This window comes from Myripristis murdjan, chromosome 21 (genome assembly GCF_902150065.1).
Source record: "Myripristis murdjan chromosome 21, fMyrMur1.1, whole genome shotgun sequence".
Lineage (NCBI taxonomy): Eukaryota > Metazoa > Chordata > Actinopteri > Holocentriformes > Holocentridae > Myripristis > Myripristis murdjan.
This window is the reverse complement of record NC_044000.1, coordinates 14026788-14053688: the sequence shown is the minus strand read 5'-3', so window position 1 is coordinate 14053688 and position 26901 is coordinate 14026788. Positions and strand designations below refer to the sequence as shown.

Here is a 26901-nt window from a genome sequence, read left to right as displayed (position 1 = left end):
TGTCAGTCTCAGCGGCCACGGCTGAATATAAAGATGAAGTTTTTTTGTGGTGAGTCCTAGAGAGGAGTCTCTGTCTGTCTGTCCTCAGACCAGGGTCCATGGCAGTTTTTGGTTTGGCCCGCACTCAGAACACCAAGCCTCAGTGGAAACCAGAGCCCAGTGCAGCCACTCGCTTAAGGCTTTCCGCTGGAGTTAGCAGGCCTGTTATTTAGCTTGGGCGGATGAGTTTGCTCTCTCTCTCTCTCTCTCTCTCTCTCTCTCTCTCTCTCTCTCTCACCCTCTCTGACTTACTCCCTCCCCTCAGTTTTAGCCTGGATGGACATGTTTTCTGTCAGTCATTTATGGTTAGATTCATGCAGTCTGGATCCAGCGACCTGAGGAGTGGAAGTGATAGGTGCAGAGCAGAAATGGACCGACTATGGAGCGGGTGAGATTGCTCTTCTGATGCAACACATTCTTCCAGGAGCATGAATGAATGCACTGAGGCTTAATGACACATCCGTCCAGCAGGATGAGTGAATGGCTTTGGGTTTAATGGCTACAGGGTTGAAATAGGAGACTGACTGTAGGCTTTGAGCTCCATACAGAGTTTCATCAGCTTGACTGCCTTTTATTTCACTATTGTCATAGGGTTGTACATGTGCCATGTCTCATAAAGATGGTGCACAAAGCCAGGTTGTTTAAACCTGTGAGACAGGGAATTAATTTCCTCTGTATTTTAGCACTGTGAGCTTTGAGAGTGAATAATTGTTTTGTGTGGGCCAGCAGAGAAAAAGCCATGCTCTGAGATAGATATTTAGATGCAGGTAGTCAATCATACTGAGATACTGTAGCTTTCAAGCTGGGGAATACATAGTGATTAGCATGAAAACATTATAATTATTGATCTACCAATAATTAGTGTAAAAGTGGAATCATTTTAGCGGAATGAATATAAAACTGACAGCTGCCAGTATGCCAACTACTGTGGCATATTCTTCTCTTAGCAACACTGCCAACACTGTCAAGTCCGCCTGCTTTATTGAGCTTTCACAGGTTCAGCTGTCTCAGCAATGGCCATGCAGGACTACAGTATTCTCAACATTTTAAAACACAAAATGTACAATTTAAACTGAAAATAAACATAGCGATCGTCCATTTGGGGGAGAAAAAAAAAAAACACTCATGTAATGTATATAATAACTTCCAAATAATGTAAATAGGTATTACCTTAATGGTTAAAATATTATTGCATCATAGGTTAAGCTATTGTCCTTTACTGATAATGTAATATGTAATGTAATGTTCTTGATTATTAGGCAAAGTATTAGATTATTGGGTTGTATTACTTTTTTGACAGTTACAAAGTACAAAAAATATTACATTATTGGCCACTACAGACCTTGTATGGTAATGACTTTGAACAGCTGTGATGCATTTGTGATAGAGTGCTTGATGCTTACACTAAGCATGTGTATGGTGCATTGTAATAATCATATTGTTCAGCGTAGCATTCTGGTGAGGAAGCTAACAATGTTCTGAATGCATGGATTTTGTTCTTTATCCAAGGAACTTTTAAATCCATATTAAACAACAGACTTGTAAAAATAATGTATTTATTTTTATTTAAAGCAGAACAGCAGAAATTTTCTTGATAGCATGAATCGTCTGGAAGTTTAGTCATAGGAAACTTGCACGTTCAAGTGCAGTGCTGGGTAAAATTTACATCTGTGAAACAGAACCTGCACACTGTACTGCTACTTTCCTTCTGTTATTAGTAAAGGGAAAGAATCAGTACAGAGTGCGGGTTCTCTGCTTTTCATGGATCTAGAAGATCAAGCAACAAATGTGATGTCCACTGCAGAGTAGACTAAAATGCACACGCCAGGTCTGAGGAAGATATTGGGCACATTGTGGAATTTCATTCACAACAAATTATTTTCATTATGCGACTGTGGAGTTGATAAAAGTCATTAGCCAAGCTTATTTACTCTGTAGGCAGACAGACATGATGTCAGCCAGCATACAGTATTGGCATCAGACAGGTGCTGAAAATTCATCAGGGTTCCTCGTGAGCCAATGACATCCTCTGTTGTGGCAGAGCACGCCTCTGATTGGCTCAGCGTGGTGTGTCTGTGAAGTGTGTTCTCCCCGGCAACCAGGCCTGGTAGTCTGGCATGTTTCATAGACCTGTTTTCTCTGGTGGCCGGGAAAGGCCATTATGTGACTGGGGCTGACAGAGCCACATAAGAAACCATGTCTGTGTGTCTGGATGCTCAGGGTTGTGTGTGTGTGTGTGTGTGTGTGTGTGTGTGTGTGTGTGTGTGTGTGTGTGTGTGTGTGCTCCTTGAATGTATGTATGTTACTGTGTGTGGAGACATGCATTTTGTGTCAAGTGTTATGTAGACCTGCACAATATTGGAAAATCTGACATTGCAGTATTATTTTTTTCCTGCAATATAGGCTTATATTGTGGTATGAAAAAATACAGGAAATTTCACAGATGCAGGCAATGTGTTACTTATGTATAGATATACAATTAACAATCATAATTTTCATCATTTGGGTAGTTCCAAAGTCTATCCAAAACAAAACCCTCCTGCTTCTATGACACTTGGTTCAGACCTCTGCCACCCCTCCAGGAATCACCTTGGCCTCGTCCACTTTCTGTTTCACAGCACCTTGTCCCGGCACCGGGACAAGGTGCTGCTGATAATGGGAATAAAATCAAAGGCTGCCTGGCTTCAGTGAACACTGCCTTTAGCATCCAGGAGACATTATCTGTGACAATAGCCGCATCTTGTGCATCTTTACAGGGTGCTGACACACAGGCTCTGCATGCGCAACAAACCACCATTCACAATTCTTGATCCATTTATCAAACAACCAGAACAGGTGCCGCTCAGGTTGTGGTTGGCAACTAGCAGGGCCTGTTTTTTTTTTGTTGTTTGATAAACTGTTCAAGCCCTCCCCTTCACCAGAGCACATAATGATGTGATTGCTGTGGATGCAGAGCCTGCACCCAAGAATCTGAAAAAGCGGACTAAATTATGTTCTATCAGATGGACATTTCTCATAGATCAGTCATGGAAAGTAAGAACCTTGAGAGTTTTCCTTTTGTATCAAGCAGAAAAATGGTTGTGGCAAGACATGTTTGAGTTTATGTGCCTTACTTGACATTGCACATCCTGAAATGCAACTATCACACATTGCGACATCAATGCTGAAACAATATATTGTGCAGCCCTACCTTAAATGTCCTTAAGCGACATGGAACCTCCTCATGTAATTTAGTGGATTTGGATAAAGCATTTAAATTGTGTGAGTGTGTTTATGAATGAATGTATGTGAGCATCATTTCTCTAGGTGCTTGTACATCCACACATTGGAGATGCAAGCTTGGAGGATTGACTGGAACTCAGCATTGCTGTACGCGCAGCCTCTGTCTGAGAGTTGCTGACGGTGTGGAGCTCACTGATCCCTACTAAGCTGCTGCTGAAAAGCCAGGCTGGCAGGCTGGATAGATAGATGGGTGGATGGATGGGTGGATGGGTGGATGGATGGCTGGCTGGCTGGCTAGTAACTGTAGCAAGGATTGGAGCTGGTTGCTTGGCTGTGATTTGGCAGGATTCTGTCCTAAAAAGGCTGTAGACTCTGTTTTCTAATGTGCAAGCCAACAAGGTCAGCCGTCTGGTTCAAAGGGTCACAGGTCAGCAGAGTGAGGGCAGCCTCTAAGCTAGCCCACCCACAGTCCAGCCGTAGAGGCTTTTTAGTTGTCACTGGGGTTGGCAAAACTGTCTTCCTGTAGGAGAAGGGAGAAGTTGGACAGAGAGACACACAAGCTCCTTTTAATATGAATTGGAGGACCTTTTTGTGATTCATTTGGCTCTGCTCCCTGCAACACACACAGAGCTCAAGCTTTAGCCTGTGATGTTTGTAGATTGCACATTGGCTTTCAGTCTACAGTGTCACATCCAAGGGGGCTTTGGGCTCTCACTCACATACTGAAGGATAATGTATTTACTTATTTATTGTGTTGCTGCAAGTGCAAGTGCACATGTAAACCAGCATGATGCAGTCCATATTGTTTAACCTGACCTCACCTACCCACAGAAGCAAGTTTTCAAAATCTCATTATTCTTCTGTTTCCACCAGTGACAGAAAAGCGCAGCACATAAAGCTGTAGGATGTATTGCTGAGTTGGTTAGTATAGGTACAGTGGCTCTGACAGCTTCTTGTTCCATTGTGTCAGAGGTTTCCCCCACACCTGCTAAAAAACTTGCTGGGACTACTTATGACTTCATATGAAAAAAATCAGAAACATTGTGGGTAAAAGTTTTATATTTCTGCATTTAGAGCTGTGAAATGTTGAAATATAACTATAGGGGACAGTAAATTATTTTTTTATGAATAGTTTCTGAAAGGAAAAGGTTGATCGAACTGTTCTGATATACAGTAAAATGGGTTTTATACAAAGTTAAGTGAGCCTTGATTCATGGTGCATTTTACAAACTCTGTATGATAGGATGACGTTAGCTCATCAAATTTCTCTTCTTAGTTCCTTCCCACTCATTCATCCTTCCTTCCTGCTTGAAATGCATCAATGCAACAGCTATGAGAGGAGGAAGCATAGCGGATGGTTACGCGGCTGTTAATGGAGCCGGAGCTGTGACAGTCCCACAGGCGGTAGTCTCGGGTCTCCCCTCTGATGCTAACCACTTACTGATGCTGAAATGAGAGTTGCATAAGCTGAAGGATGAATCACTGCCTGCGTCATGCAGAGCGGAGTGAACTTGAAGAGTTTGAGAGTTTGATAATTTTAGAACGCTCTCGTTAGAGGATGCTGTCCTTTTGACATTCAGGGTCCATAATCACCTCCGCTGTGTGACATCTCTGTCAGTTGTATTCATTTCCATATGCAAAGAGAGCATATGTGTGTGTGCTGGCTGTGAATCTTCTAGTGAGATCCTTGAATAATTAAAGGGAATACTTTTTTTTTTTTTTTTTTTTTTTAACTCCAAGCTATTAAAAGAAAGCTGCTTAAGTAGGGATTGCCATTAGCTTTTAGATACTTGAACAAATTGTGGTCTGGTTCCTCAGTATCAAGGACACTGAGAAATAGACAGTAGCATTTCTCTGTGCCCAGAAGACATTCTATGAAGCCTGTGCGTAATGAAAGGGATTTCTAAGCCTTGAATTTATGTCTGTTACTGTGAGAAGATGCAAGATGTGCCTTGTGTCTTTGTATCCTGCTATGAACAGTGTTTTGCTGCGCTGTTGTCTCCTTGCAGGTGTAGATCCCTCTCTCCAAATTGACAACAGGATCCAGGCGTCATCCCAGGCTGCCCTCCCAGGTTCCAAACACAACAAGTCTCGGGCTGCCAACACCCGGGATGAGCGCTTCAGATCTGGTAATCACGTGTTGATGCTGTCTGTGAGTTTTTACATGCCTGGTGTTGTTTTTCTTGATGTAGCTAAACTGTGTGTGGATGTGTTCCCTCAGATTTGCACACAGAAGCCGTCCAAGCAGCTTTGGCCAAGTACAAAGAGAGGAAGATGCCCATGCCCTCCAAGAGACGCTCAGTGTTAGTTCAGTCCTCTGTGGAGGCATGCACACCACCAGGTGAGACCTCGCCTTCTTTTAGATGCAATCCCTTGACGTGTATCTTGTGACATGCACAGTTGTGCAGAGATATACACAGATGGCCTGTTTTTATGGATGTGCACTGGATTGTTTGCATGTGTCTCAGTGAGCATCAGTGTGTAGGATGCTGACGCTCTATTGTGTCCAGTGGTTCAAGATGATGTTGCCAGGCATTAGCAACTGGAAAGATATGTGCAGCTTGATGAATGTGTCCATTCTTCTCAACTATAAAGGAGGCAGTTCTCAACGTTTTGTTCCCAGGCCACCTTCCCACATGGGTGGTATAACATGTGCGTAATCAGATTTTTAACATAGTATCAAAATGTTGACCTTTTGTTGGCTTTTGTAACTGTTTGTGTTATGTGGGCCAGTTCTTTTGATATTTTGCCATTACTCTGCATTCTTTAGCCCCTTTTTAGCCAGAGTTTCCAGTTCAAACAAAACGTAATTTTTTGTGTTGTCAGTTACTCAAAAAAAGATAAAAACTACTTTCTCTCAGATCAGACAGTAAGATACGAGGTGTGTTGGTGGAAAAAACTTGTCAGTCTCTCTGACACTGCAGTGGCCTTGTGTTTGCTGGTTGGTGTTAATGGCATTACGTTGATGCTGAGAGGGGGGCCTCAGAGCCCCTTGTCCTGGGCAAAGAAGCAGGCCACAGCGGTGGAGCGTTTAACTGGATTAGGAGCTCAGAGGTTGGGGTTTGAAGAGGAGAAACAGGGGGCCTCTTCATGGTTGTATTGAACTTCTCTGTGTGCGCTGCTAATTCTATTGTGGTCCAAAGTGATAAGGTGCACAAGTATGGCTGACAGACCCACAGAATCATATACATGCCGAGATCATCTGGAGCTTTGCTAATCCATCTAGGCTAATGACAGCTGCAACTGTTTGCATGCACACATTGGCTTTAGTACTTGATATTTCAGCGTGATTTCAGAGATTTAAAAAAACTCCATGAGACGACATCACTGTATCTGCACACGTGATTTTATCTATCTTGTATGACTGTGCTTATTTCAGTCTGTGTTTGCATTATTTCCCCCCTCTCTCCTTTATTTCCTATCATGCTTACATGGTGGTAGATCCAATCACAGTGCACTTCTAACCACCTCAATATCTGGTTTTGAAGATTGAGTAGTTATGTGACACAATCAGATTTTTATACACTCAGATCTGTCAGTTAATGCATCCTAACATAATCAGATGATAGAGGCCACATTTTAAAAACAACAAAGTCTAACAGCAATATATACACTGTGCAACTTACATTAAAAATTGGACCAAATATCTGTGCACACATATAGCATACACTGCACACAGACTTTATGTTAAACTGCAGCCTATTACAAGCTTGATAATTTACTAAACTTATGACTGAATAGATCATTGGTATGCATTTATGATTTGCAAGGTATTAGTATGCAGAAGTTCATCTGTATATTCTCACCAGATATTTTCCTTTTCAGCACTTGTAGACTACTTCCTAACCAATAAAGTGGATGTCATACTTCAGTGAAGGGGGATAGAGAGCAAGGACTTTAAATTTCTCCCATTTGTACAAAGGGATCAGGCACAGGGACTGATGTCATACAGAACAAGTCCATGAAAAGCAGCTCATCAGTAGTCTTAAACTGCTCTGCTGGAACATTATTAATATGCTTGTCTTTGTTTGCTTGCACACAGCATGACATGGGTGCAGAATAACAACTGCGCTCTCAGCATGCTTGCTGACTGTCTCTGCACTTCTTCTTATATCCCTCCCTACCTCCAAATCCTCTATCCCCCCGTCTCTCTAACTCTTTACTATTTGTTCCTGTCTTTCTCTTAATATATCTAATTTTCTCTTTTTCTCTGTCTCCCTCAATTTTCCTCTCTCTCTCTTTCCCTTCTCTCACCATTTCTCTTTTCCTCCCTCTCTTCTCTTTTCCTCTCTCCCTCTCTGCAACTGTGTCAAGGTTACTCAGATAGGGAGAGGGCTGAGAGAGGCAGAGGAATAACAAACAGAATCATAAATGCAAGATAACCCTATGAGTTCTCTGGTTGTAGAGACATTAAATTTTACCTTGTTACAATCAAACCCCTTCTAGCTTTCTGCTGGCAACCTCTGCAAGGCCAAGAAAGGCATGAATTAGGTAAAAGAGCACAGAACGAATGCTGTCAGTGACTGAAGCTTTGACAGCATCCAGCAGCTCAGTAAAGCAGACGAGTTGTTTTTGTGGCCACTAAATTGATGGACTTGCTTGTAACTGCACACTGTGAGTGATTAGCAGGCAGATAAATGATATGAGCACTCATTAGGTTAGAGGAGAAAATCCATCTGGCACGTGTTGTCCCTGGCAAAACACACTATACAAACACACACACACACACACACACACACACACACACACATGCACACTACATGTTTCTTAATGTCTCTGTGTCTCTGTCCCCCTCTTTGAGGACTTGCAATAGGCTTTCCATGTTATTAAGCCTTTTCACTGTACACTCAGGCTTTGGTGCAATTATTGAATTATTGAGGGCATGTGCAGAACAGTGTGTCTGTGCTTTCTTTTACTTACATACGAGTCACATTTCTTAGGTGATTTTGAGAAAAAGCTATTGTTTATAACCTGCTTGTTTCAGTCTCTGTAAATGGATGATGCCTAAGCCTTTTTTAGCTCTTTCATTTGCACTCAGTTCTCTGCAGAATGCAAATCTCTGACTAGCCTGCTCTTATGTAACACCATTGATCCTGTCGAAAGAACAGAAAATTCTGGGAGCTTAGCAGATGAAGTGGAATGTGTTCATTTTGAATGATCCTTACCTGGCTTTGAAGTTGTCCCTGTTCAGGCTATTTTTGCAAAGACCAACTGCTCCCAGTTGCCTCGGGGGAGAGACAGTGAAGTCATCACTGGCTGGCTTTGAGTCCAAGCCATAATAACTTGAGTATACACCACAACTAGCAGTACTCTGTTTTACTCCAGTAACAGAGAGGGTAACCTGTTTTATTCATGCAATGTTGTTCCAGCATCGGTCATGCAATATGTTAATACACTGTAGAGATGCGCTCAAAGTATCTTTTTCACATTCTTTTGCTCTCAGTACATAGGACAGTCTATTTTGAACATTGCAATTCAAGACGCGCCTGATTCAACACACTTAACAAAATAAATCCCCCTTCACATTACACAATCATAACACATTGTTCATAATCACACTGATTGCCAAATGAGTCCCCTTGTAATACACCGCCTTACTGCTTTTTATGGTTTGTCCCATAAGCTTAGTCAAATATTTTTTTCTTGTAAAGCTGCCTTTGTTTGCAGCACCGTTTCCCCAGGATGAAGTTGCCTGTTCAATCCCAGTGTGTAATGACACACACAGCCTCAGGCCTTTTGTTTTTTTGTGGCTCCTAATTCAGTCTCTCACCTCTGCTAGACAACTAATAAGACACACTGGTCTGTCTGTTGTCAGAGCCTATATTTCCTTGCCATTCACATACAGTATGTATAGTTTCAGATGGCTGTCCTTGTTTCCTGTGTGTGTTGTTATTGTGGCTCTTCCTACTTGGAGTCAAATACCTGACTTGTTTAACACATTCTCAATTTAGCCACATAGGAGCCATTAAGGAAGCCATAAAGGAACCATAGCCATACAAGAACATTTCCCCTAAAATACATATTTTCCCACTTGCCCCCTAGTGCAAGCTATCCAGCCAGGCAGATTCTGTGTGATTTGGTGAGGTTTCCAGTCTGTCACGGTATTCCCTGTCTCCTGGCACCCCAGTACAATGGGGCTGGATGGGTATTCATTTGTGGAGCTCAAACTGTCAATAATTTACGTGTGTACAACTCAAAAGCAGCAGATTATCCAAGGATAATCCACAGCCACTGTGTCATGACAGTGTCTGTGTCATTATCTCTAGAAAGAGTTGCTGCTTTTGAGTTATTTACATGTAAAGTATCCACAGTTTGAGCTCCACAAAATAAAACCGATCCAGCTCCATTGCATTGGAATGCAAGGAGACACAGAAGCTCATGGCAGACTGGAAACCTTGCCAAATTACACAGAAACTATCTAGATGGATATGTGGAAAAAAAATACATTTTTTGTATTTAATCAACTGTTACTTTAAACCTTTCATCTTCAGCCTCCATCTCCATCTAAAACATCACATCTGCCCATCCCATTGGCTTATATGTACTCTGTCCAGTATGTATAAGTAGAATATCATCAGCATATCATCTGAACCATTCAAAAACTCGAACTGCCAGTTTTGCCCTTGGTTGTTTCCTGATGACACTGTAGTGACGCTGCCCTGTCTTGACCTGTCACACACAGACACCTCCTCAGCGTCAGAAGACGAGGGCTCGCTTCGCCGGCAGGGACGCCTGGCCACCTCCACGCCCTACCAGGGCCACAGCCACCCCGCCGTCGAGCACTGGTTTAACCGTGTCATCCAGGGCTCGTCCACCTCATCCTCCGCGTCATCCACCTCATCCCACCCCGGAGGGAGATCCGTCACCACTACCACCACCACCACCAACACCGCTGCCCACGCAGCTCTCAACGCCAACGCAGCAGCTACCGCATTGGCCGACCTCATGGCACACACCCAGCTAGGTCAGTGACACACACACACGCACACAACCATGCAGTTACTTACGCACATCCTGCAAGCCCCCTAGTGGTGCCAGTGGTGCTCTATCATTTTTTTATGCCTCCCCTTAATGCAGCTCTCTCACCCAGTTAATAGCTCTAGAGGTGATAGCAATCAGAATTTGGGTATTTTTCGGCATGGAGTTGATGGAGCTGCTCTGATCCCTTGGGATGGTGCAGTAGAGGAAGGTGTGAAAATGAGCCTCTGCCCACAATTTGTGTGACACTTCAGTGGTCACAAAATGGTTGAGTTGACAACGCTTGTATTCCCTATAGACTCAATGTAGGTTTGTACTCAGAGTTTGCAGGAGGAAATGCGGTCCATGGCATGTCACACAAATTGTAGACTGGGGCTTTAACATACAATATGATTTTTTTGATTATGCTCAGACGTTGAAGTTGCAGTGTAAAACCAGAATGACTACAATCATGCCAAAGAAGGAGAAAGTATCAGATATTCAAAATATTCCCAAAGTACACTATCTGTCACTATGCAGGTGGGCTTTTGGAGGGATCCTGTTTTTTGGATCGTCCAGGATTATAACAAAGAAATAGCAAAATGACACTACACAGTCCTCCTACAAAACCTGCAGATGGCCTTGCATGGCCCCAAGTTTTTCAGTTCCTCCATCCATGAGTAAACGTACACAAAATTAGAAAGTATTGACTCATTTTACACCTTTTCCATTGTTTTCTGATGATTCTAGCACATTGATTAATTCTGATTAATACAGCCTTTTTGTTTCGTCAGAAGTGACATCTAAACCTGTACTCTGTCGCTCTTAGTTTTCTTCTACAACTGCAGCTCTGTCCCATCCGAGACAGACAGCTGTGTCCTACTATATCTGCTACTGTCGAGGCCTTATCTCCCTCCAGATACGCAGCAGCACTTCATGAAGCAAGACAAAGGGAATGAGTGACAGAGTTTTAATTCACGTCTTTCTAATTAGCCATCTCTGTCTGCTGTCTCACTTCTCATTCAGTCATGTGAAAGGGCTCAAAGCCATTTTCCCGTCACAGTTACTCGTTCCATGTTGCCACACGAGTGTCACAGGCTAGTTAATGAGATTCAGTGGATTTATCTCCCACCAGCTCTCAGCAGCAGAATAGAAATATGGTGTCTAAGTAGTGTGTGCGTGTGTGTGTGTGTGTGTGTGTGTGTGTGTGTGTGTGTGTGTGTGTGGCTGGAAGAACGATAGCCTATTAGGATGGAGCTGTCAGATTTGTGTCCCCCCATCTCCCCTCGAGGTTGCTGTCATAAAGAGGCAGCAGTGACTGGTGCTGACTGGAGCTGTAAATAAATCACCCATATACCCCTGTTCCTTGGCCCCTTAGACTCTGATTCTGTATCTGTCATTCACTCCAGCAGCAGACAGTGACTACAGGGCCATCACAGATGGGCAACATTTTCAGATAAAGCGGATGGGTCTGACCAAACAATGGCTTTTCAGCAGCAGAAAAAGCTCAACCAACATTTGATGATATACACAATAAATGCATAAAGATATCAGGAGGAGAGGGAGGCACAACACTCTAAACCAGGGGTGTCAAACTGGTGCCATGGAGGGCCAAGAGGCTGCACGTTTTCACTCCAACCATAAACTCCACCAGGTCATTTCACTGATCACCTCACCTTCAAGCAGAGAGGAGGGAAGTGAAATCAGTGAAATCATCTGGTGGAGTTTTTGGTTGGACTGAAAACCTGCAGCCTCTTGGCCCTCCATGGCACCAGTTTGTCACCCCTGCTCTAAACATCAACTTTTATCGTTGAAATTTATAAAACCCCATCATGACGTTTTGGCTGACTGACCTTCAGTAGATGAATTGGAATAGACAGTAAGGACCTTTTAAAGCATAAAATGCAATAGAGCCCAGGCAATCAGCCCACAGCTTTTTGGCATCCCTCATTTGTTCCCTTTACATGTTACACATAGGTTATATCTGCCGTACTGTCCAGTTATTCGATGTTTGAAAGGGGCACATTAGTAAGAGCTGGGCTCTGTGTGCATTTGTTTGTTTGTTCATGCGTGACACTTTTTGCAATGTGCAACACGTAGGGGAAGTGTGGATGTAATTTTTCAAACTGCATGAATTAAATATTTTGTTCAGCAATTCTCTGTATGACCATACCACCACTACTCGTGTACAGGTGCAGTTTTTAAAAATCCGTGTAGTTTCACTTACTACTTTCTGGCACTCCCCACAAATCCCACCCCACCTTATCCAAGCACAGTATTTATAAAGCACTAGTTCACAAGTGTTGTATGGATTTAATTTGTGTGATTTTTTTTTTGTTGACCGTAGCCTGTGTTTTGATATTTCCCACCAGTGTTAAATGATGAATATGAGGATCAAAGGAGGGCTAGTGTTGTGTTAGTCCCTGATCTTACTAACTTCATTGTAAGTCATCTGTTTTATCTGTCTAACAGATGAACATGAGAGGGAGAACAAGTGCAGGCTTTCATGTTGTCCTTAGACTTACCTATTAATCACATTACACAGGCATCTAGCTCTCTGCGAATACATAGCTCACTGAGGGGGGATACGTTTTAATGCTGAGTAGAAACATTCATTCAATATCTCAGCAGAGAGTTATAGTTGAATTAAACTGTGAAATCCTTGGTGAAACACACTATACCGCAGCTTTACGAGTCTCCACATACAGAACTACAGATGGCAAAAAGGGCTTTTATCCCCTCAAACGGTCCATTTCCTAAGCTGTCAGATCAGTTTGTTTGCTAACACATGAAGAAGATTATCACTCAGTTGCCAAAGCCCTAAGTAGGCCTGGCGTTTGACCTTTTCACCCCCGACACCCCACCCATCACAGATAACCACTCAGCGCCCCCTGATGTGACGGGGCTGTCGGAGCGCTCCTCACTGCATGCAGAGCGGCCCCAGGTGGCCTCAGTGCAAGGCGTTCCCCGCGGCTACAACCACCACACCAGCGTCATGGAGACTGCAGATGGTGAGTTTCCTATACGCACACACACACACCCACACACACGTACACACACACACACACACACAGACTCAGTCACCTCCCGTTTCCTTTTCTCTCCTGCTGTCTGTCCCTCTGTCTCCTCCTTAGTCAGTCTGTCTATCTGTCAGCCTGGCACAGGCTGCTGACTGACCCCCTTGTGTTTCCATGGTAACCAATCACCACTCCCACCCCACCTCAACCACCCACCATGCCCTGTTTCTACCTCAGTGTCCTGTATGTATCAGCCAATGAATTGGTCAGTGAAACACTATTAAAAACACCCACTGCAGTTCATTTGGTGTTTGCAAATTACAAAGGAAACAAAAAGTCAAGGTCAGGGGTCAGTGAAGTCATGACTCAAGGGTCATAAACCAAAGTGGTTAGACTTTGGATTTGTGCTTAATAATTTCACTTTTCTCCAATGCTTATTAACTTGTACTAAAACGTTTCTCAAATGAAGTGACATTATCTTGATACTAGTGAAGAGATCTGTTATTAAAGAAAACTGACTTGTTAAGAGAGGCATGTTTGCAGCGTACACACCAGGTTTACTGTCTACACGGTAAATTGTCACAGGTGACAGTCAAGTAAATTGATCTTTAAAGGACATGGTTCTATTTCTCAGCTTAAAATTGATGTTTTGGTTCCTTAGTTTTTTTTTCTTCTTGAGAGTATTCACTTAACTTGCTTTGACACCATGAATGCTATGTTGTGGCAGGCTGGAAGTTTTCAAGACTGAAAGTCCAAGGTCTTGAATGCAGTATTTGCCAGGTTAGCAGCAGAGTCGTGTGGATTTGTACAAGGCAACTGTCGCAAATGTGAAATAAAACCTGTTAGAAACATGGTTTGCAACTATTCTTTGGGCGGACAAATTCAAAATATGTCAGACTGTGTTTTGAATTTCACATTTTTGAGAAGGACATTTACAGTTTAATGGTCTGTAAGGCTGGAAACAAGTGCCTTGTTGGATGTTGTTGTAGGCTCAAAAAGAAACTTCAACAGAATGGCATGCTTGTCATAAGAAAAGCTAGCACTGATGTGTTACGTACAGTTAAAAATGATAGGTATAAACATGTTAATACAGCTTGAGTTAAAAAAAAAATACTGATCTTATCCTTCAAACTCAGAGCCAATTATGCTCCTGTTGCCCTTCCATCCTCAATCCAACATCAGTGCTGACGTATTGTTTTGAATTGTGGGACGGTGTGTTAATAATCTGGCAGCCTGAAAACTGGAACACAGCTTGAACATGGCCTATTACATTCCAGTCATCGTCTGCCATGCTCAAGACCCGTTAAGAATGCATGGGTTGTCTGAGGTTTCCCTGTTTATTGAATCATAAGCCAGCGCACCAAGTTATTTTACTCACCAGGATAGAGAAAGGAAATTTTGAAATATATCTATTCTTTTTTTGTTTTCTTTACCTAATTCTTCTGTAAGACTTTCAGTGATGTCTCTTCCTAGTGTGGAGCTCGTGAATGGTTTTCAAAAGCCTTGTTTATGCCCTTTTGCTGTGTTTTATCGTCTTTGAGGCTTTTACAAACCCCATGCTCAAGTGACACCCAAATCTTACCACTTTGGTCACTCTGAAAGCGGCCAAAACCCCTTGTCGTGGTTGTTGTTCTACCTGCAGTCTCTCTGTTCTGTGTTTACACCTACCTATGTCTGTTTGTTTGGCTGTTGGTATTTTTTTTCTCTTCTCTGTCACACTCTCATGCACACATACAGTGAAAACACACACTTAAACGCAGCCCTCTGATGTCAGTAGGATTGTGTTCACTGACATCCTGATGTGTCTCTCCTCCAGGCTATGAGTGGAGAGGTGAAGGAGCCCTCAGTTTAATGGATGGTATTTATAACCGTTCCTCCAACTGTATGCCAGTCCGCTGTGTGCACTGTGTTCGCGTGTGTGTTTCAGCCCTCACCTCCACTGTCACCTCTACCAATTGTCCAAACTATGCGTGTATCTTCCATAAATACTTGCAAAGTTGTAGTGAATTCAAGTGTCGAATGTATGTGTGAGTGTGGGCATTTGTGTGTGTGTGTGTGTGTGTGTGTACAGTATGTGAATGTGTGTGTGCATACGTGGTGGTTCTGGCTTTAGCATTTGTGTTTCACCACCTCCAAGCAGATGTCTGACCTAAATCCTCCCACGTTCAAGCTGACATTAGTTTGAAACGCATGTTTGATCACAGGTGTCAAGTGTTAGTTCAGGTGTGTGAATAATTAGAGCGGTGACATGCTGGTCTCGGCTCTAAGATTGAGACGTTGGACCTGTCACCTTGTGTTTCTCACTCGCTACATTCTGTTACGCCACCTTGGTACCCACAAAGCGGAGACTGTGATGGCAAGCCTCCGAGTGCCACTGCCGTTTTAATATTGACACGCAGTTGGTGGTGAAAAACATGAATCAGAATCTCTCGGGTTCCATAATTATTCTGCTACTGAAAGATATTTGCTGTTTGAGGCTGCATCCAATAGTGCCTAAATTAAAAAAAAGAAAAAAAAAAAAAAAGAATACACTGATTGATACAAAGTACAAGGTGCACTGTAGGTCTGAAAGAGAATTTGTCATCAAACGTAGCGTCATGCACGTTTGTTATGTTTCTGAGTTGATGTGCGCGATGCCATCTTAACTTGAAGCCAAGTTAGGATTCTTGGGCAACACCTACTATACATGGAGAGCCTTTTCAACCCCAAATGTGCGTCAAACAGCGCAAGTTTCCATGGAGCAATGCTGTATATAAATTGCACTTTACTTAAGTACGACCATTAGTGAAGGGAAATTAACATTTTTTGGCTTCAAAATACATATACAATTTTCTCTCCTTAAATATGTTCATAGACACTAACACCTAGAGAAAAACAGGAATTTTAGTGAATGTACATGCTGTGAATAATCGCAACATATACGCGTATGTAGTAACTTCCAAGCTCACGGAGCAGTTTTTCACTGTTTTTGAACATGCATGGGAGTGAACTGGGGTAACTTACCCTCAGTTTTCTAAGCATATTACTTACACATTTATGCAATGAATATTTGCGATAGACAAATACAATTATGACTGTTGACAAGAAGTCAAGATAGAGCCAGTGTGGTCGTTTAAGGCTTGGTGTGGTGCTGTTTTCCAGATTATACTGGGGTCAATGATTGCTCCAGTAATTATAGGCTCTAGATGGATAAACAATGAAATCATGAATACATTAATTATAGTCATTACATGGCTGATGCTTATTTGTTGCCATCACAGAGCCCTGCTTGGCTGTAATATTAATGATTAGGGCTCTTGAGTGGGAGGCCTTCAGGACCCTCAGATGTTGTCCTCTGTGTCTGGGGCCTTCTAATTGGCCCATCAGGTGCTGTGCTGACCCATTGACCTCCAGACGCTCACTCCCAGCGCCTGCGTCCTTGCATGGGGAGGTAGTGTCTGTCTGAGCCGAGCTTATTATGGGCCAGATCAGGCGGACTGCATGCAGCTGTGGCCTTCGTCTCCTGCGGCTGCCAGGAATGTCTGAGACTAAACCCCCGTCCTCAAAAACCTATGAGCTCGTTTAGAAATAAATATTGAGGGGATGCACAGTTTTAGTCTGCAAATAGTCTTTGTCCCATATATGACTAAGGAAAATCTGAGCGGACGCTTCCTATCTTCCTTTTCTCTTGTTCTCTCTCTCATTCAGTCTCTCTATCTGTGTCTCTCTCTATGTCTCTTTCTCTCTCTCTCTCTAAACCCTCCCCCCTTCTTGTTATTTTGTCTTGGCAACAATGTTTGTCTCTGTGATTATGCTTTTTGAATATTCTCGCGTTCTGCTTTTTTTGTGCACAGTGAAGTCAAAAATGTGTCCAGAATGAATTTGAATCTGTATGGATTGAATAACGTGTGTTTTGATTTGATGGGTGTTCAGTTGTGTTTGATTTAGGCAGCCACAAAGCTTATAGACGACATAAGCAGTTTGGAGCAGGGAGTGTGTCAAACAGGCACCTTTTGAGACATCTCATGAATCACTTATGGGCTGTCTGGATAGGGGACTTCTTTGTTGCTAGGCAGCAGGCAGCCCTCCTCATTTTTTTTTTTAACTGCTCTGGTTTTGAGGTTATGTCAGGTGACTGTAGTGAACGTGCTTAGCGACAGACTGCAACCTTTGACCTCCAGAGGTTGTATAGCCACGGTGTGATTGACAGCTGGTTGTCCTCCATGTCTCATTAGAACGCCATACTGACCTTTTCTCTTTTCTTCTCTTATCTATCCTCCTCTCATCCATCTCCTTCCCCCGATGCCTTTTTCAATCTTTTCTGCTCCACATCCTTCACTGGACCCTGAAATCCATTTCCTTCCCCTTTTTCCAATTGTCCCCCTTTTTCTCCATTTCTCTGTCATCTTGCCATCCTTCTTTTTCGCCCCCTCTGTCTCTGTCTCTCTCTCTCTCTGTCTCTCTCTCTCTCTTCATTCCCTCCCATCTAACTGTTTAGGTGTTCCAGTCAACAGTCGAGTATCCTCCAAAATCCAGCAGCTGCTCAACACCCTGAAGAGACCAAAGCGCCCGCCGTTGCGAGAGTTCTTTGTTGACGACTTTGAAGAGCTTTTGGATGGTAAGCTGGCTTGGAAGTAATTACACTGCCTCTACCAGATCAATAAATCATGAAAAAAGTATATTTTGCTGTGGTGTGATCGGCATACTTATCAGAGCCTTCAGTGGCTGTACACTGAATTTGAAGCTGAGACGCCTGCTGTTTTTGAGTATGACAGGCCTAGGAACTTTCTGATTTTGAACCATTTTTTGCAGCTTTCAACTGAGTTTCTGGACTTAAATATTGATTATCCATTTTGATGAGCATTGGGGTGTTTATCCGTTTGTGTGGAATCCAGCTCCTGCGATGGCTGCGCTAAAATGACACATGAACCCCTCCACGCCTATGAGTTAACTATCTGTGTGCACTTTTAGATCAGTGGTTGTTTTTTTTTCTGTCTTTTTGGAGCTGAGACCACCAGGTGTGTGCTAAGGGAGTGGTTAGGAAACACTGGGCACAGAAACACACACACACATACACACACACACACAGTGGTCCAGCCCTATCTATCCATTTCCTCAATTTTAACCAGCCCATTGTGGGTTTTGGGTGGTATGCAGCCAGGCTGAGTAAACAGCGTGAAAGTGAAAAAGCAGCAGGAATAGCAGTGAATCAGCAGGTAATTGTAAAGCTTGAGCACTGGGACTGCGGAATGGCAGCTTCGGTGGTCTGCCCAGTGTGAGCAGAAACAGCCCGCAGAGCTGAAATGGGAGCAGGCAGGCGACTATTTGTGCGTGATGGTGCTGGGTTATTTGGCTTGGATACACCTGGCCATCTCGGTTAAAAATCCCCGGATTCCAGGAGTCCAAAATTTGATGATGGAGGGGAAAACAGTAAGGGAGAGGGGGAAGGATAGACTGAAGAGTGAAACTTCTGCCTGTCAGGAAGCAGTGGCTCCTCTGAGACGGACAGGTGGAGGCTGAGGGAGGGAGAGAATGAGGGAGAGGCAACAGTCACCAGGCAGAGCGGAGGAAGTCAGTCAGGCATGAGTAAAGCTTTATTCTGTGGCTGTCTCTGTCAGGGGCATCTAATAGTAATATGGCAGCTAGCATATCTCTAATCCTCCACATTATTCTCCCCCACTACCTTTTTTCCCACCTTCTATTAATGAGGTTGCATACCACTTCATTTCTTTACACAGCAACAGCTATTTTTCTACCAGCATCCAAAAATAGACACACAGGGCAACTTTTTCAGACGGTTCTGGTGGCCAACAGCGCACGACAAGCTTGGTTCAGCTTTGTTGCTTCCATCATCTTTTTGCCAGTAAACATTTGAGCAGTAGACTTCATGGCTCTTATCCATTTCTGAGAGATTTGCTCCTTCAGACTGATGTCCCCCTTCCTCCTCCATGTGCGTTTCAGTCCAGCAGCCAGATCCCAACCAGCCGAAGCCAGAAGGCCAGCAGATGAGTCCCCTGGAAGGAGAGCCTCTCGGGGTTGTCACCAACTGGCCTCCCTCCCTGCCAGCAGCCTTACAACGGTGGGGCACCACCCAGCCCAAGAGCCCCTGTCTGACAGCGCTAGACAATGCTGGCAAGCCCGTTTACACACTCACCTACGGTAGGTATTAACCAGAGGAAGATCTGCCTAGAATTAACAATGGAGAAGGACAGGGGGCAACGCAATGTTTTTCCACAATTTCCTAAAATGGGAGTCGTGGGCAGTCCTCTTCCAACTCTCCCGAATTCGCCTCCTGTCATTAGTACCCTGCCCTGTTAGAAACACAGGGTGATTCAGCAGGAGAGTGCTGTCCTCCTGTGCAATGAGCTGAGAAGACTCTACATGCCTTATTTTTAATCTGTCAATGATCTTAGCCATTGTTTATGTTGATGATCTGTAGTGGTTATTATTCCTGACACTGTGCATACACCTGTCTAGGTAAACTGTGGACCCGCAGTCAAAAACTGGCCTACACTCTTCTTAACAAGCTGAGCACCAGGAATGAGCCTTTACTTCTGCCTGGAGACAGAGTAAGTCATGAAATATTACTGTATGTTCAGTAGGCTGGGGCAGTGCAGACATCATGCCCACCCCCAATACTGTGTTCATAACTGAGTTAAACAGCTTCAGACATCATTAATGTTTACACATGTTTTCCATACAGGATGTTGCATTTCTGTGTCCCATTTTCAATATGTTATAATTTTTTTCTACCCTCACAAGTACTTTATTACCATATTAACCAGTGAGAGGAAGCAAAGATTTGGTTTCAGGTTCTTAACATTTGTTGCTATTCATACCATTTCTTTTTCCTGTCTCATTTTACTGTATTTTAGTGTTTCCCCTCAATAGAACATAAATGGCATTAAAATAAAATTTCGGCAGGTTGCACTTGTGTTCCCCAACAACGACCCGGTGATGTTCATGGTGGCCTTCTATGGATGTCTCCTGGCAGAGCTGGTGCCTGTGCCCATCGAAGTGCCGCTCACTAGAAAGGTAAGGCTGATTGCCAGTCCTGCCCAAGTCAGCATGCAAATCATTCAGGAACGTGGTGTAATTAACTGGGAATGTATGGACTTTACTGCATTTTTGTAGAAAAAAAAAAAAAAGTTTTCTGTGTAGGCACTATAGCGCAGTAGTGACCCCTACTGGAATGACACCCCAATGAATGAATGATGATAAGAAATGAGGACAATGGCAGCTTCATTACATTCTGATAATTACGGTATTTCACTGCTGAGATTCAACATTATTCCCATATCTCTGCTCATTTGCTTACACCAGAAGACAGCTGGCTCAAGTCCCAGTCAGGCTGGTCTCTTGGTAGTTTGTTGTATCACTACAACTTTAGCAGAATCAGTCGATATTGTTTCTTAAATGTCCTACTTGTGGAGTTTTAGGATGTACTGCAGTCCCTGGTCCGTCTATCAGCTGAAAGTGAATTCATCCACATTAGTTATATAGGCTGAATATTAATGCTTGCTCTTGGTTGCCTTCAGAAGCATGCTGTTGGCAGATGTGGTGCTGTAATTAATGAGATTTGAGTGAGGTGAGATGATTTGTAATGCCAGTCAAAATATTAGATCAGAGGCCAACTGTTGTTGGGAGTCAAAAATTTACTCACTCACCACCACTAATTTTCTCTGTCATTTTCTGTCAAACCCTGTTCTCTCTCTCTTTCTCCCCCTCTCTTTCTTTCTCTACATCTCTACCTCTCTCTCTCTCTCCTTCTCTACCTCTCTCTCTCTCTCTCTCTCTTTCTCTCTCCTTCTCCTCGTCTCCCTCCCACTCCATACTCTCATGTTTTTTGCTTTCATGCACAGCAAGGTTTGCACGATGGGAGCCTAGCCGTAAGCTAATTTGCACAGCCAATCAAATATGAGCGGGTGTGTGGAGTGTGTGCACACACACACACACTTGTGTGTATGTGTGTCAGATCCTGGATTTCATTCCTGTTATGATTCGGCTTTGAGGCTCAGCGGTAGAGTTTTTAATGGTGATTGGCCGTCACTCTGCTTTCTTACCTGCTGCTGCTGCTTTGATGTCCTCTGAGGTTTCTTCTTTTTCATCTTCTTTTCTCTTTCTCTCTCTCCCTCTACTCATTACAATTCCAACTTATAAGAGCAGCTTTACTGAGAGCTTTTACCTTTTGAGTTTTATTGTTCCTAATAGTAAATCTCTATACAGGAGAACTGCTGCATTTTTGTGATGTTTGTCAGTATGAACATTTTTTTCATCTCCTGTGGTCCCCCAGGATGCAGGAAGTCAACAGATCGGCTTTCTTTTGGGCAGTTGTGGCGTAACATTGGCTCTGACCACCGACGCTTGTCAGAAAGGTCTGCCCAAAGCACAGACAGGCGAGGTTGCAACCTTCAAAGGTACCGTGTGCTGTTTAATTATTCATTTTGTTCATTTTTAAAGCTCACATACAATGCTGTTTCATGGCATCTGTGTTGTTTGACTGGGCTTGAACTGATTTAATGTGTCTGTCTATGCAGGCTGGCCGAGGCTGCTGTGGTTTGTGACAGATGGAAAACATGTTGTAAAGCCTCCCAAAGACTGGCACCCCCCAATACGGGAAGCCAGTAATGACATAGCTTACATAGAGGTTAGTATAATTTGATTGTTGTCAGCGCAGAATGTCTAAAAATGTCCTCACTAACAGTTGTTTACATGAAATAAAGGAATAATGGGTTTCTATTCTGGAAAAAAAAAATCATCACTTGAGGTTATCATCATTCCAAATGTAGAGGTTCTTTTCTGCAAAAAGCATAGTTTTGGAATGAAACTCTTCAAATGTTTTTGTGTTTCTCATATTCAGTACAAGACCAGCAAGGAAGGCAGCACCATGGGCATCACCGTGTCCCATTCAGCCATGCTGGCTCACTGTCATGCCCTCACACAGGCCTGTGGCTACACTGAGGGTGAGTGGGACACTGTGTGGTTATTTATCAGATACTTGTGGTTTATTTTGCAATTTATCTTCTCTTTCATTCATCTCTCCATCATGGAAAAAATATCTAAGCGCTGCTGGTAGGAATCAATCATTTTAATGTTGGAACTGTTCGTACTTTTGATTTCATATGGTTGGACAGGGAGATGGGAGACTGCCATGTCCCATCATCTGACCCTATTACAGGGTGTCATGAGGGTAATTTCACTGTCATACAGCCACTACACCCAGTCACAGTGGTTGTCAGGTGTTGTGTTTGATGTGTGTGTGTTCAGGGTATGATTTTGAGGCTGACCTGGGTCAGTTCCAGTGAGAGTGATTGGTGGATTGCAGTATAAAGCCATATGGGTGTCATACGGTAACAGATCATAGAAACATGAACCAAAATAGACTCTCAAAGACAAATGAAATAGTAGAGTGGCTTTCTCTTTTAGTTCTTTTCGCATACAGACTTGTCTCATTGTTGCCTTGTTTCTTATTTAAACCTCAAATTAGATTGCACAGTGCATACCAGGTTGGATATTGATGTGTCCCTGGCTATCCTTTTGAAGAAACATTTGTTCAGATAATGATCTAGAATACTGTAAAATTTCCCAACCATACTGCAGAGTGGAATTAAGGTCTAGTTTGATAAGTGTATTCAGCTGGTTGCCTCAGCTCGTCGGCCCTCAGTCTTCTTAGAGCGGGAGGGGGAGGGAGAGAGAGAAAATCTAAGACGCATCCTCTCCTCGAGTGTCCCAGTTTCACCCTAAATAACTCCTAACTGCACCAGCAACCCCAAGAGACCCTGCAGGCTTTTTCGTGAAGCTTAATTCAGTGCTTCACTCACTCACACTACTATCAAGGTCAAGCTTTACTCTTCATTAAGGAAACTGCATTGTGTAAAAAGTAATGAGAGCATCATAATTAGATTAAGCGTGTGAAAAATTGCTAGGTAGGAGTTAATTGTATTGTAACTAGATATTGTTTTGATGTCTTAACTTGTCCTCTTTTCTGACCTTCTGTCTCTTTGACTTGCAGCTGAGACCATAACCAATGTCCTGGACTTCAAGAGAGACGCAGGATTATGGCATGGTGTTCTCACTGTGAGTGGTCTGACATCCTCTGGTAAAGCTTATAGGCTGGTTATGAAATCAAAAAGAGAAGAAATCTGCGCTCCGTTTGCAGATGAAAAAGTCCGGTTCACTTGACAGACGTTTTGCCCATGCGGGATTTATCAGTATGTGAATGCATTCGCACTAATGAAGTCCCGGAGGGCAAAGACATCTTGTCTAATAAATGAAGACTTTTTAATCTGTAAAAGACATGCGGAACTCTTTCTTTCTCTGATTACTGGTCTTCGCTGGATCAACACAGCACCAGATACAGCTAAGAAACACAGTGCAGCGTGAATAACTGGATGCACACATGTTGGAAAATTTCACTACAGCCCAAATATTCTGATGTGCAGTTACATGCTTGAAATCCAAAATGGGCACAGCAATAGCAACATAGCATAAACCACTGACATGCAATACAAACAATCTGCATGTTAACAAGTCATTTAGTCTCACAATCAATCTTGGAAATCATGTTATTCTTCAAACAAGTGTTTGTTTTGCAGCTTCACTTGTCTCAGGATTTTTTTTGGTATGATTATGTTGAAACAAGCCAGAATAAGGTGCATCATCCCACCAGAATCGAGAAAGTGGCACTTGGTTTCAAGAAAATTCAGGAAGCAAGTGGGATCATTAATCCCTCTGGCATAAACAAAATTTAAAGACTGAATCTGAGACTAAATGATGTGTTAAGATGGAGTTTTTTTTGCCTTGTGCTTACTCAGTACACTAGCAGGTAGTGTTGAAATCTTATCATGACTTGCTCTTTGTGCATACATGTTTACTGTGACATCATGTACATACAGTATGTCGCACTTATGGCATATTTCCATGTTTGTGTGTCTGTTTTCATGGCAGAGTGTCATGAACCGTATGCACGTGATCAGCATCCCCTACTCCCTGATGAAAGTCAACCCTCTCTCCTGGATACAGAAAGTGCACACATACAAAGGTGAGGGCCAGTCCACCTCGCCACTCCATTTATATACAGTAGTGCCCGTCTCTCTCAACCCCCCCCTCCACTGTGTCTCAGCTGTACCCAAGGAGTGTATAGGAGAAGGAAGGGACAATATGACATAGTGACAGCATATCAAATTTGCATTGGTGCTGAGGTTTGGTGCCACATACTGAAGTCAGTGGAATGGGCATAGAAACTCCCACTCTAAACCACTTTACCTGTGTCATTTGAACTTTGACAGGAAAGCAATTCAACTACATAATAAAACACATATTACATGGTGCAGACTGGTGTTTTTTCTTAACCCAGTTTGCACATTAGTTGTCCTTATTGATCTCAAAACAGCGGGACTACATATGGCCAGAACTTAAGCCCCGTTGGGTCTGGTAGTTGTACAGTCTGAGCACATTTACATGAACCAATATATCATATGTGAGCTAGTTAACAATATAGCAAATCACCAAAAATTCTGACGCCTTTACTGGTAGCCTAAGGTATAAACTGAGGTGCGGCAAATCCAAACACCACAGTGGCAACCATGCTGAATTTTTTCCATTTTCATACCAATTTTGGCTCATGTGCCAAAGAGTGACAGTGTCCTCTCTTTCTTTTATACATTCCTTTTCCATTTCCTGTGAGGAAGGGGGTACAAAAATAGATTCTTCACAAGAAACTTTTCTGAAAACTGACACTGATATTGATAGTAGTTTGCCTTATGGTGTTTCATTGACAGGAGCTGGTTGTTTGTCTACCTTTTCATTATCATTACATCAGTCAATAAGGTTGAATGTGTGAGACTGTGGCTACATCCAGAGACATTATTCTTCTTATAACATTATTTGATTCTCTTCAGAGATCTGACAGGGGAGGATAGATTACAGCAATAGTTTGTTTGAGCCATCGATTTCTAGCACAATCCTATTAGATCAGTGAAGGCCGCGGAGAACAGGCCTGATGTCCTGAATGAAATTCACTTCCAGTCTGGGCTGAGCTCTGCTGAGTCACCTGTTGGCAACTGAATCAGACCGCGCTCCTATTCGCTCGCAGGCCTTGTGATTTGTGATTGGCTGTTTTGCTGGGTGATTGCGGTATTGATTGGCTGATTCTGTTGTGACCCTCTCTGTCTCTTTCTCTGTCTCTCTGTCTCTCTCTCTCTCTGTCTCTCTTTCGCTCTCCCACTCTGTCTGTATTTGCTACCTGTATGAATGTGTGTGTGTTTCTGACACAGCACGGGTAGCAGTGGTGAAGTCGAGGGACATGCACTGGTCTCTGCTGGCCCAGAGAGACCAGAGAGACATCAGCCTCAGCTCCTTGCGCATGCTGATTGTAGCCGATGGAGCCAACCCCTGTGAGTCTATCACCAGACTGTCAGTGAGACAAATCTCATAACTCTAACTTTATTGAAAGACCCTACGGCAACAGAAGATACTTATTTATTTGCTTTGTCTCTGGGTGGCTTTGTTGCTCGTGTGTGTACCTGTTTGCCTGCCTCGGTGTGTGTGTGTATGCGTGTGTGACACCACAGGGTCGATATCTTCCTGCGATGCCTTCCTCAACGTGTTCCAGGCACGTGGGCTGCGACCTGAGGTGATCTGTCCATGTGCCAGCTCTTCAGAAGCCATGACTGTCGCCATCCGCAGGTAGGCTGCTGTTACTGCACCTTTTGAGAACAAAGCAACCTGCTGCCACTATCTGTCACTGTGCTGTTATATCACACTGCGCTTGTAACATCCTCTGAATCCTTAAGTGAGCGGGAGATTCGTGCTGTCGACTGTTTACTTGTCCGTGCTTCCTGAAGCTTTCACAACTTTTTGATCACGCATTACAGTTATATTTTAGGATCCTGATGGAGAGAATAAAAAACACTCTCTGCACACAGAAAAAATGCACTTTAAAACATGGAATGCCATTTTGGTTAGATTAATTATGTATGTGTCCAGAGATGTTGTGGCAGAGCCATATGTCTCCCTGCAGACTGAGGATCAACCAGAACCTTTTATGTCTCTCTCTCAGCCTTCATTACTGCCTTAATAAAGAGGATTTACCACAGGAGTGGACTCTAATCACGGAAAATGAAAGAATTCACTCATGTTTTTGGCTTGTGTAGCACTAGTGCTGGCTATCGGCAAGGATACGTTGGTCACAATACAATTTTTATCACCGTACATTGTAGCTCTCTACAGGATAGACTGAATATATTTAAATAGATCTTAAAGATACAAGCTACTGCATAACCTGGGTACTCCAATAAAATGTACAACATATTAAATGATAAATCAGGTGACAAACTGATTCAGAGAAATTCAAAATTCTCACTGTGGTTTGCTAAAACAGAGTTGCCACAATGCACTTACTTAAGACAGTGCACTAAAATTAAGTGTCATAACAACATCATTAAAAATAAAGCGCATAAGCAATTTGTATTGATACAAAGGGCTAGAGAATCAATACAGTACTATAAAAATAATATCGCCATGTTCAGCTGTATTGATCCCTTCGTCGTTTTTGTTTTTGCTGCAGGTTGGCTGTATTAGTAGCTCTAGCATGATATCAATACAAACTAAAAGGAGGCATATTCCCATGCTTCCTTGTTTGTGGAAGGCAGAGGCAGTGGAGTTGTGATTACCGTGAACTGTGATA

The 26901-nt window shown here is 43.0% G+C and overlaps 1 protein-coding gene across 3 annotated transcripts in view; it reads left to right on the top strand.

Annotated features, from left to right (window-relative positions):
* The window catches only part of LOC115380389 (disco-interacting protein 2 homolog A), a 94811-nt gene that overhangs the window by 55134 nt on the left and 12776 nt on the right, over positions 1-26901 (top strand). For 2 of the 3 annotated variants that reach the window (XM_030081544.1, XM_030081545.1), the window contains exons 3-17: positions 5271-5390; positions 5483-5602; positions 9944-10225; positions 13092-13229; positions 17713-17832; positions 19176-19373; positions 19692-19783; positions 20139-20249; positions 21508-21631; positions 21752-21861; positions 22075-22177; positions 23227-23291; positions 24162-24255; positions 25490-25609; positions 25787-25901. In XM_030081544.1, the coding sequence (XP_029937404.1) occupies positions 5271-5390; positions 5483-5602; positions 9944-10225; positions 13092-13229; positions 17713-17832; positions 19176-19373; positions 19692-19783; positions 20139-20249; positions 21508-21631; positions 21752-21861; positions 22075-22177; positions 23227-23291; positions 24162-24255; positions 25490-25609; positions 25787-25901 (1912 nt within the window). Of the gene's footprint in view, positions 1-5270; positions 5391-5482; positions 5603-9943; positions 10226-13091; positions 13230-15051; positions 15094-17712; positions 17833-19175; positions 19374-19691; positions 19784-20138; positions 20250-21507; positions 21632-21751; positions 21862-22074; positions 22178-23226; positions 23292-24161; positions 24256-25489; positions 25610-25786; positions 25902-26901 lie in introns of all 3 variants that reach the window. The other variant, XM_030081543.1, reaches the window with a different exon arrangement.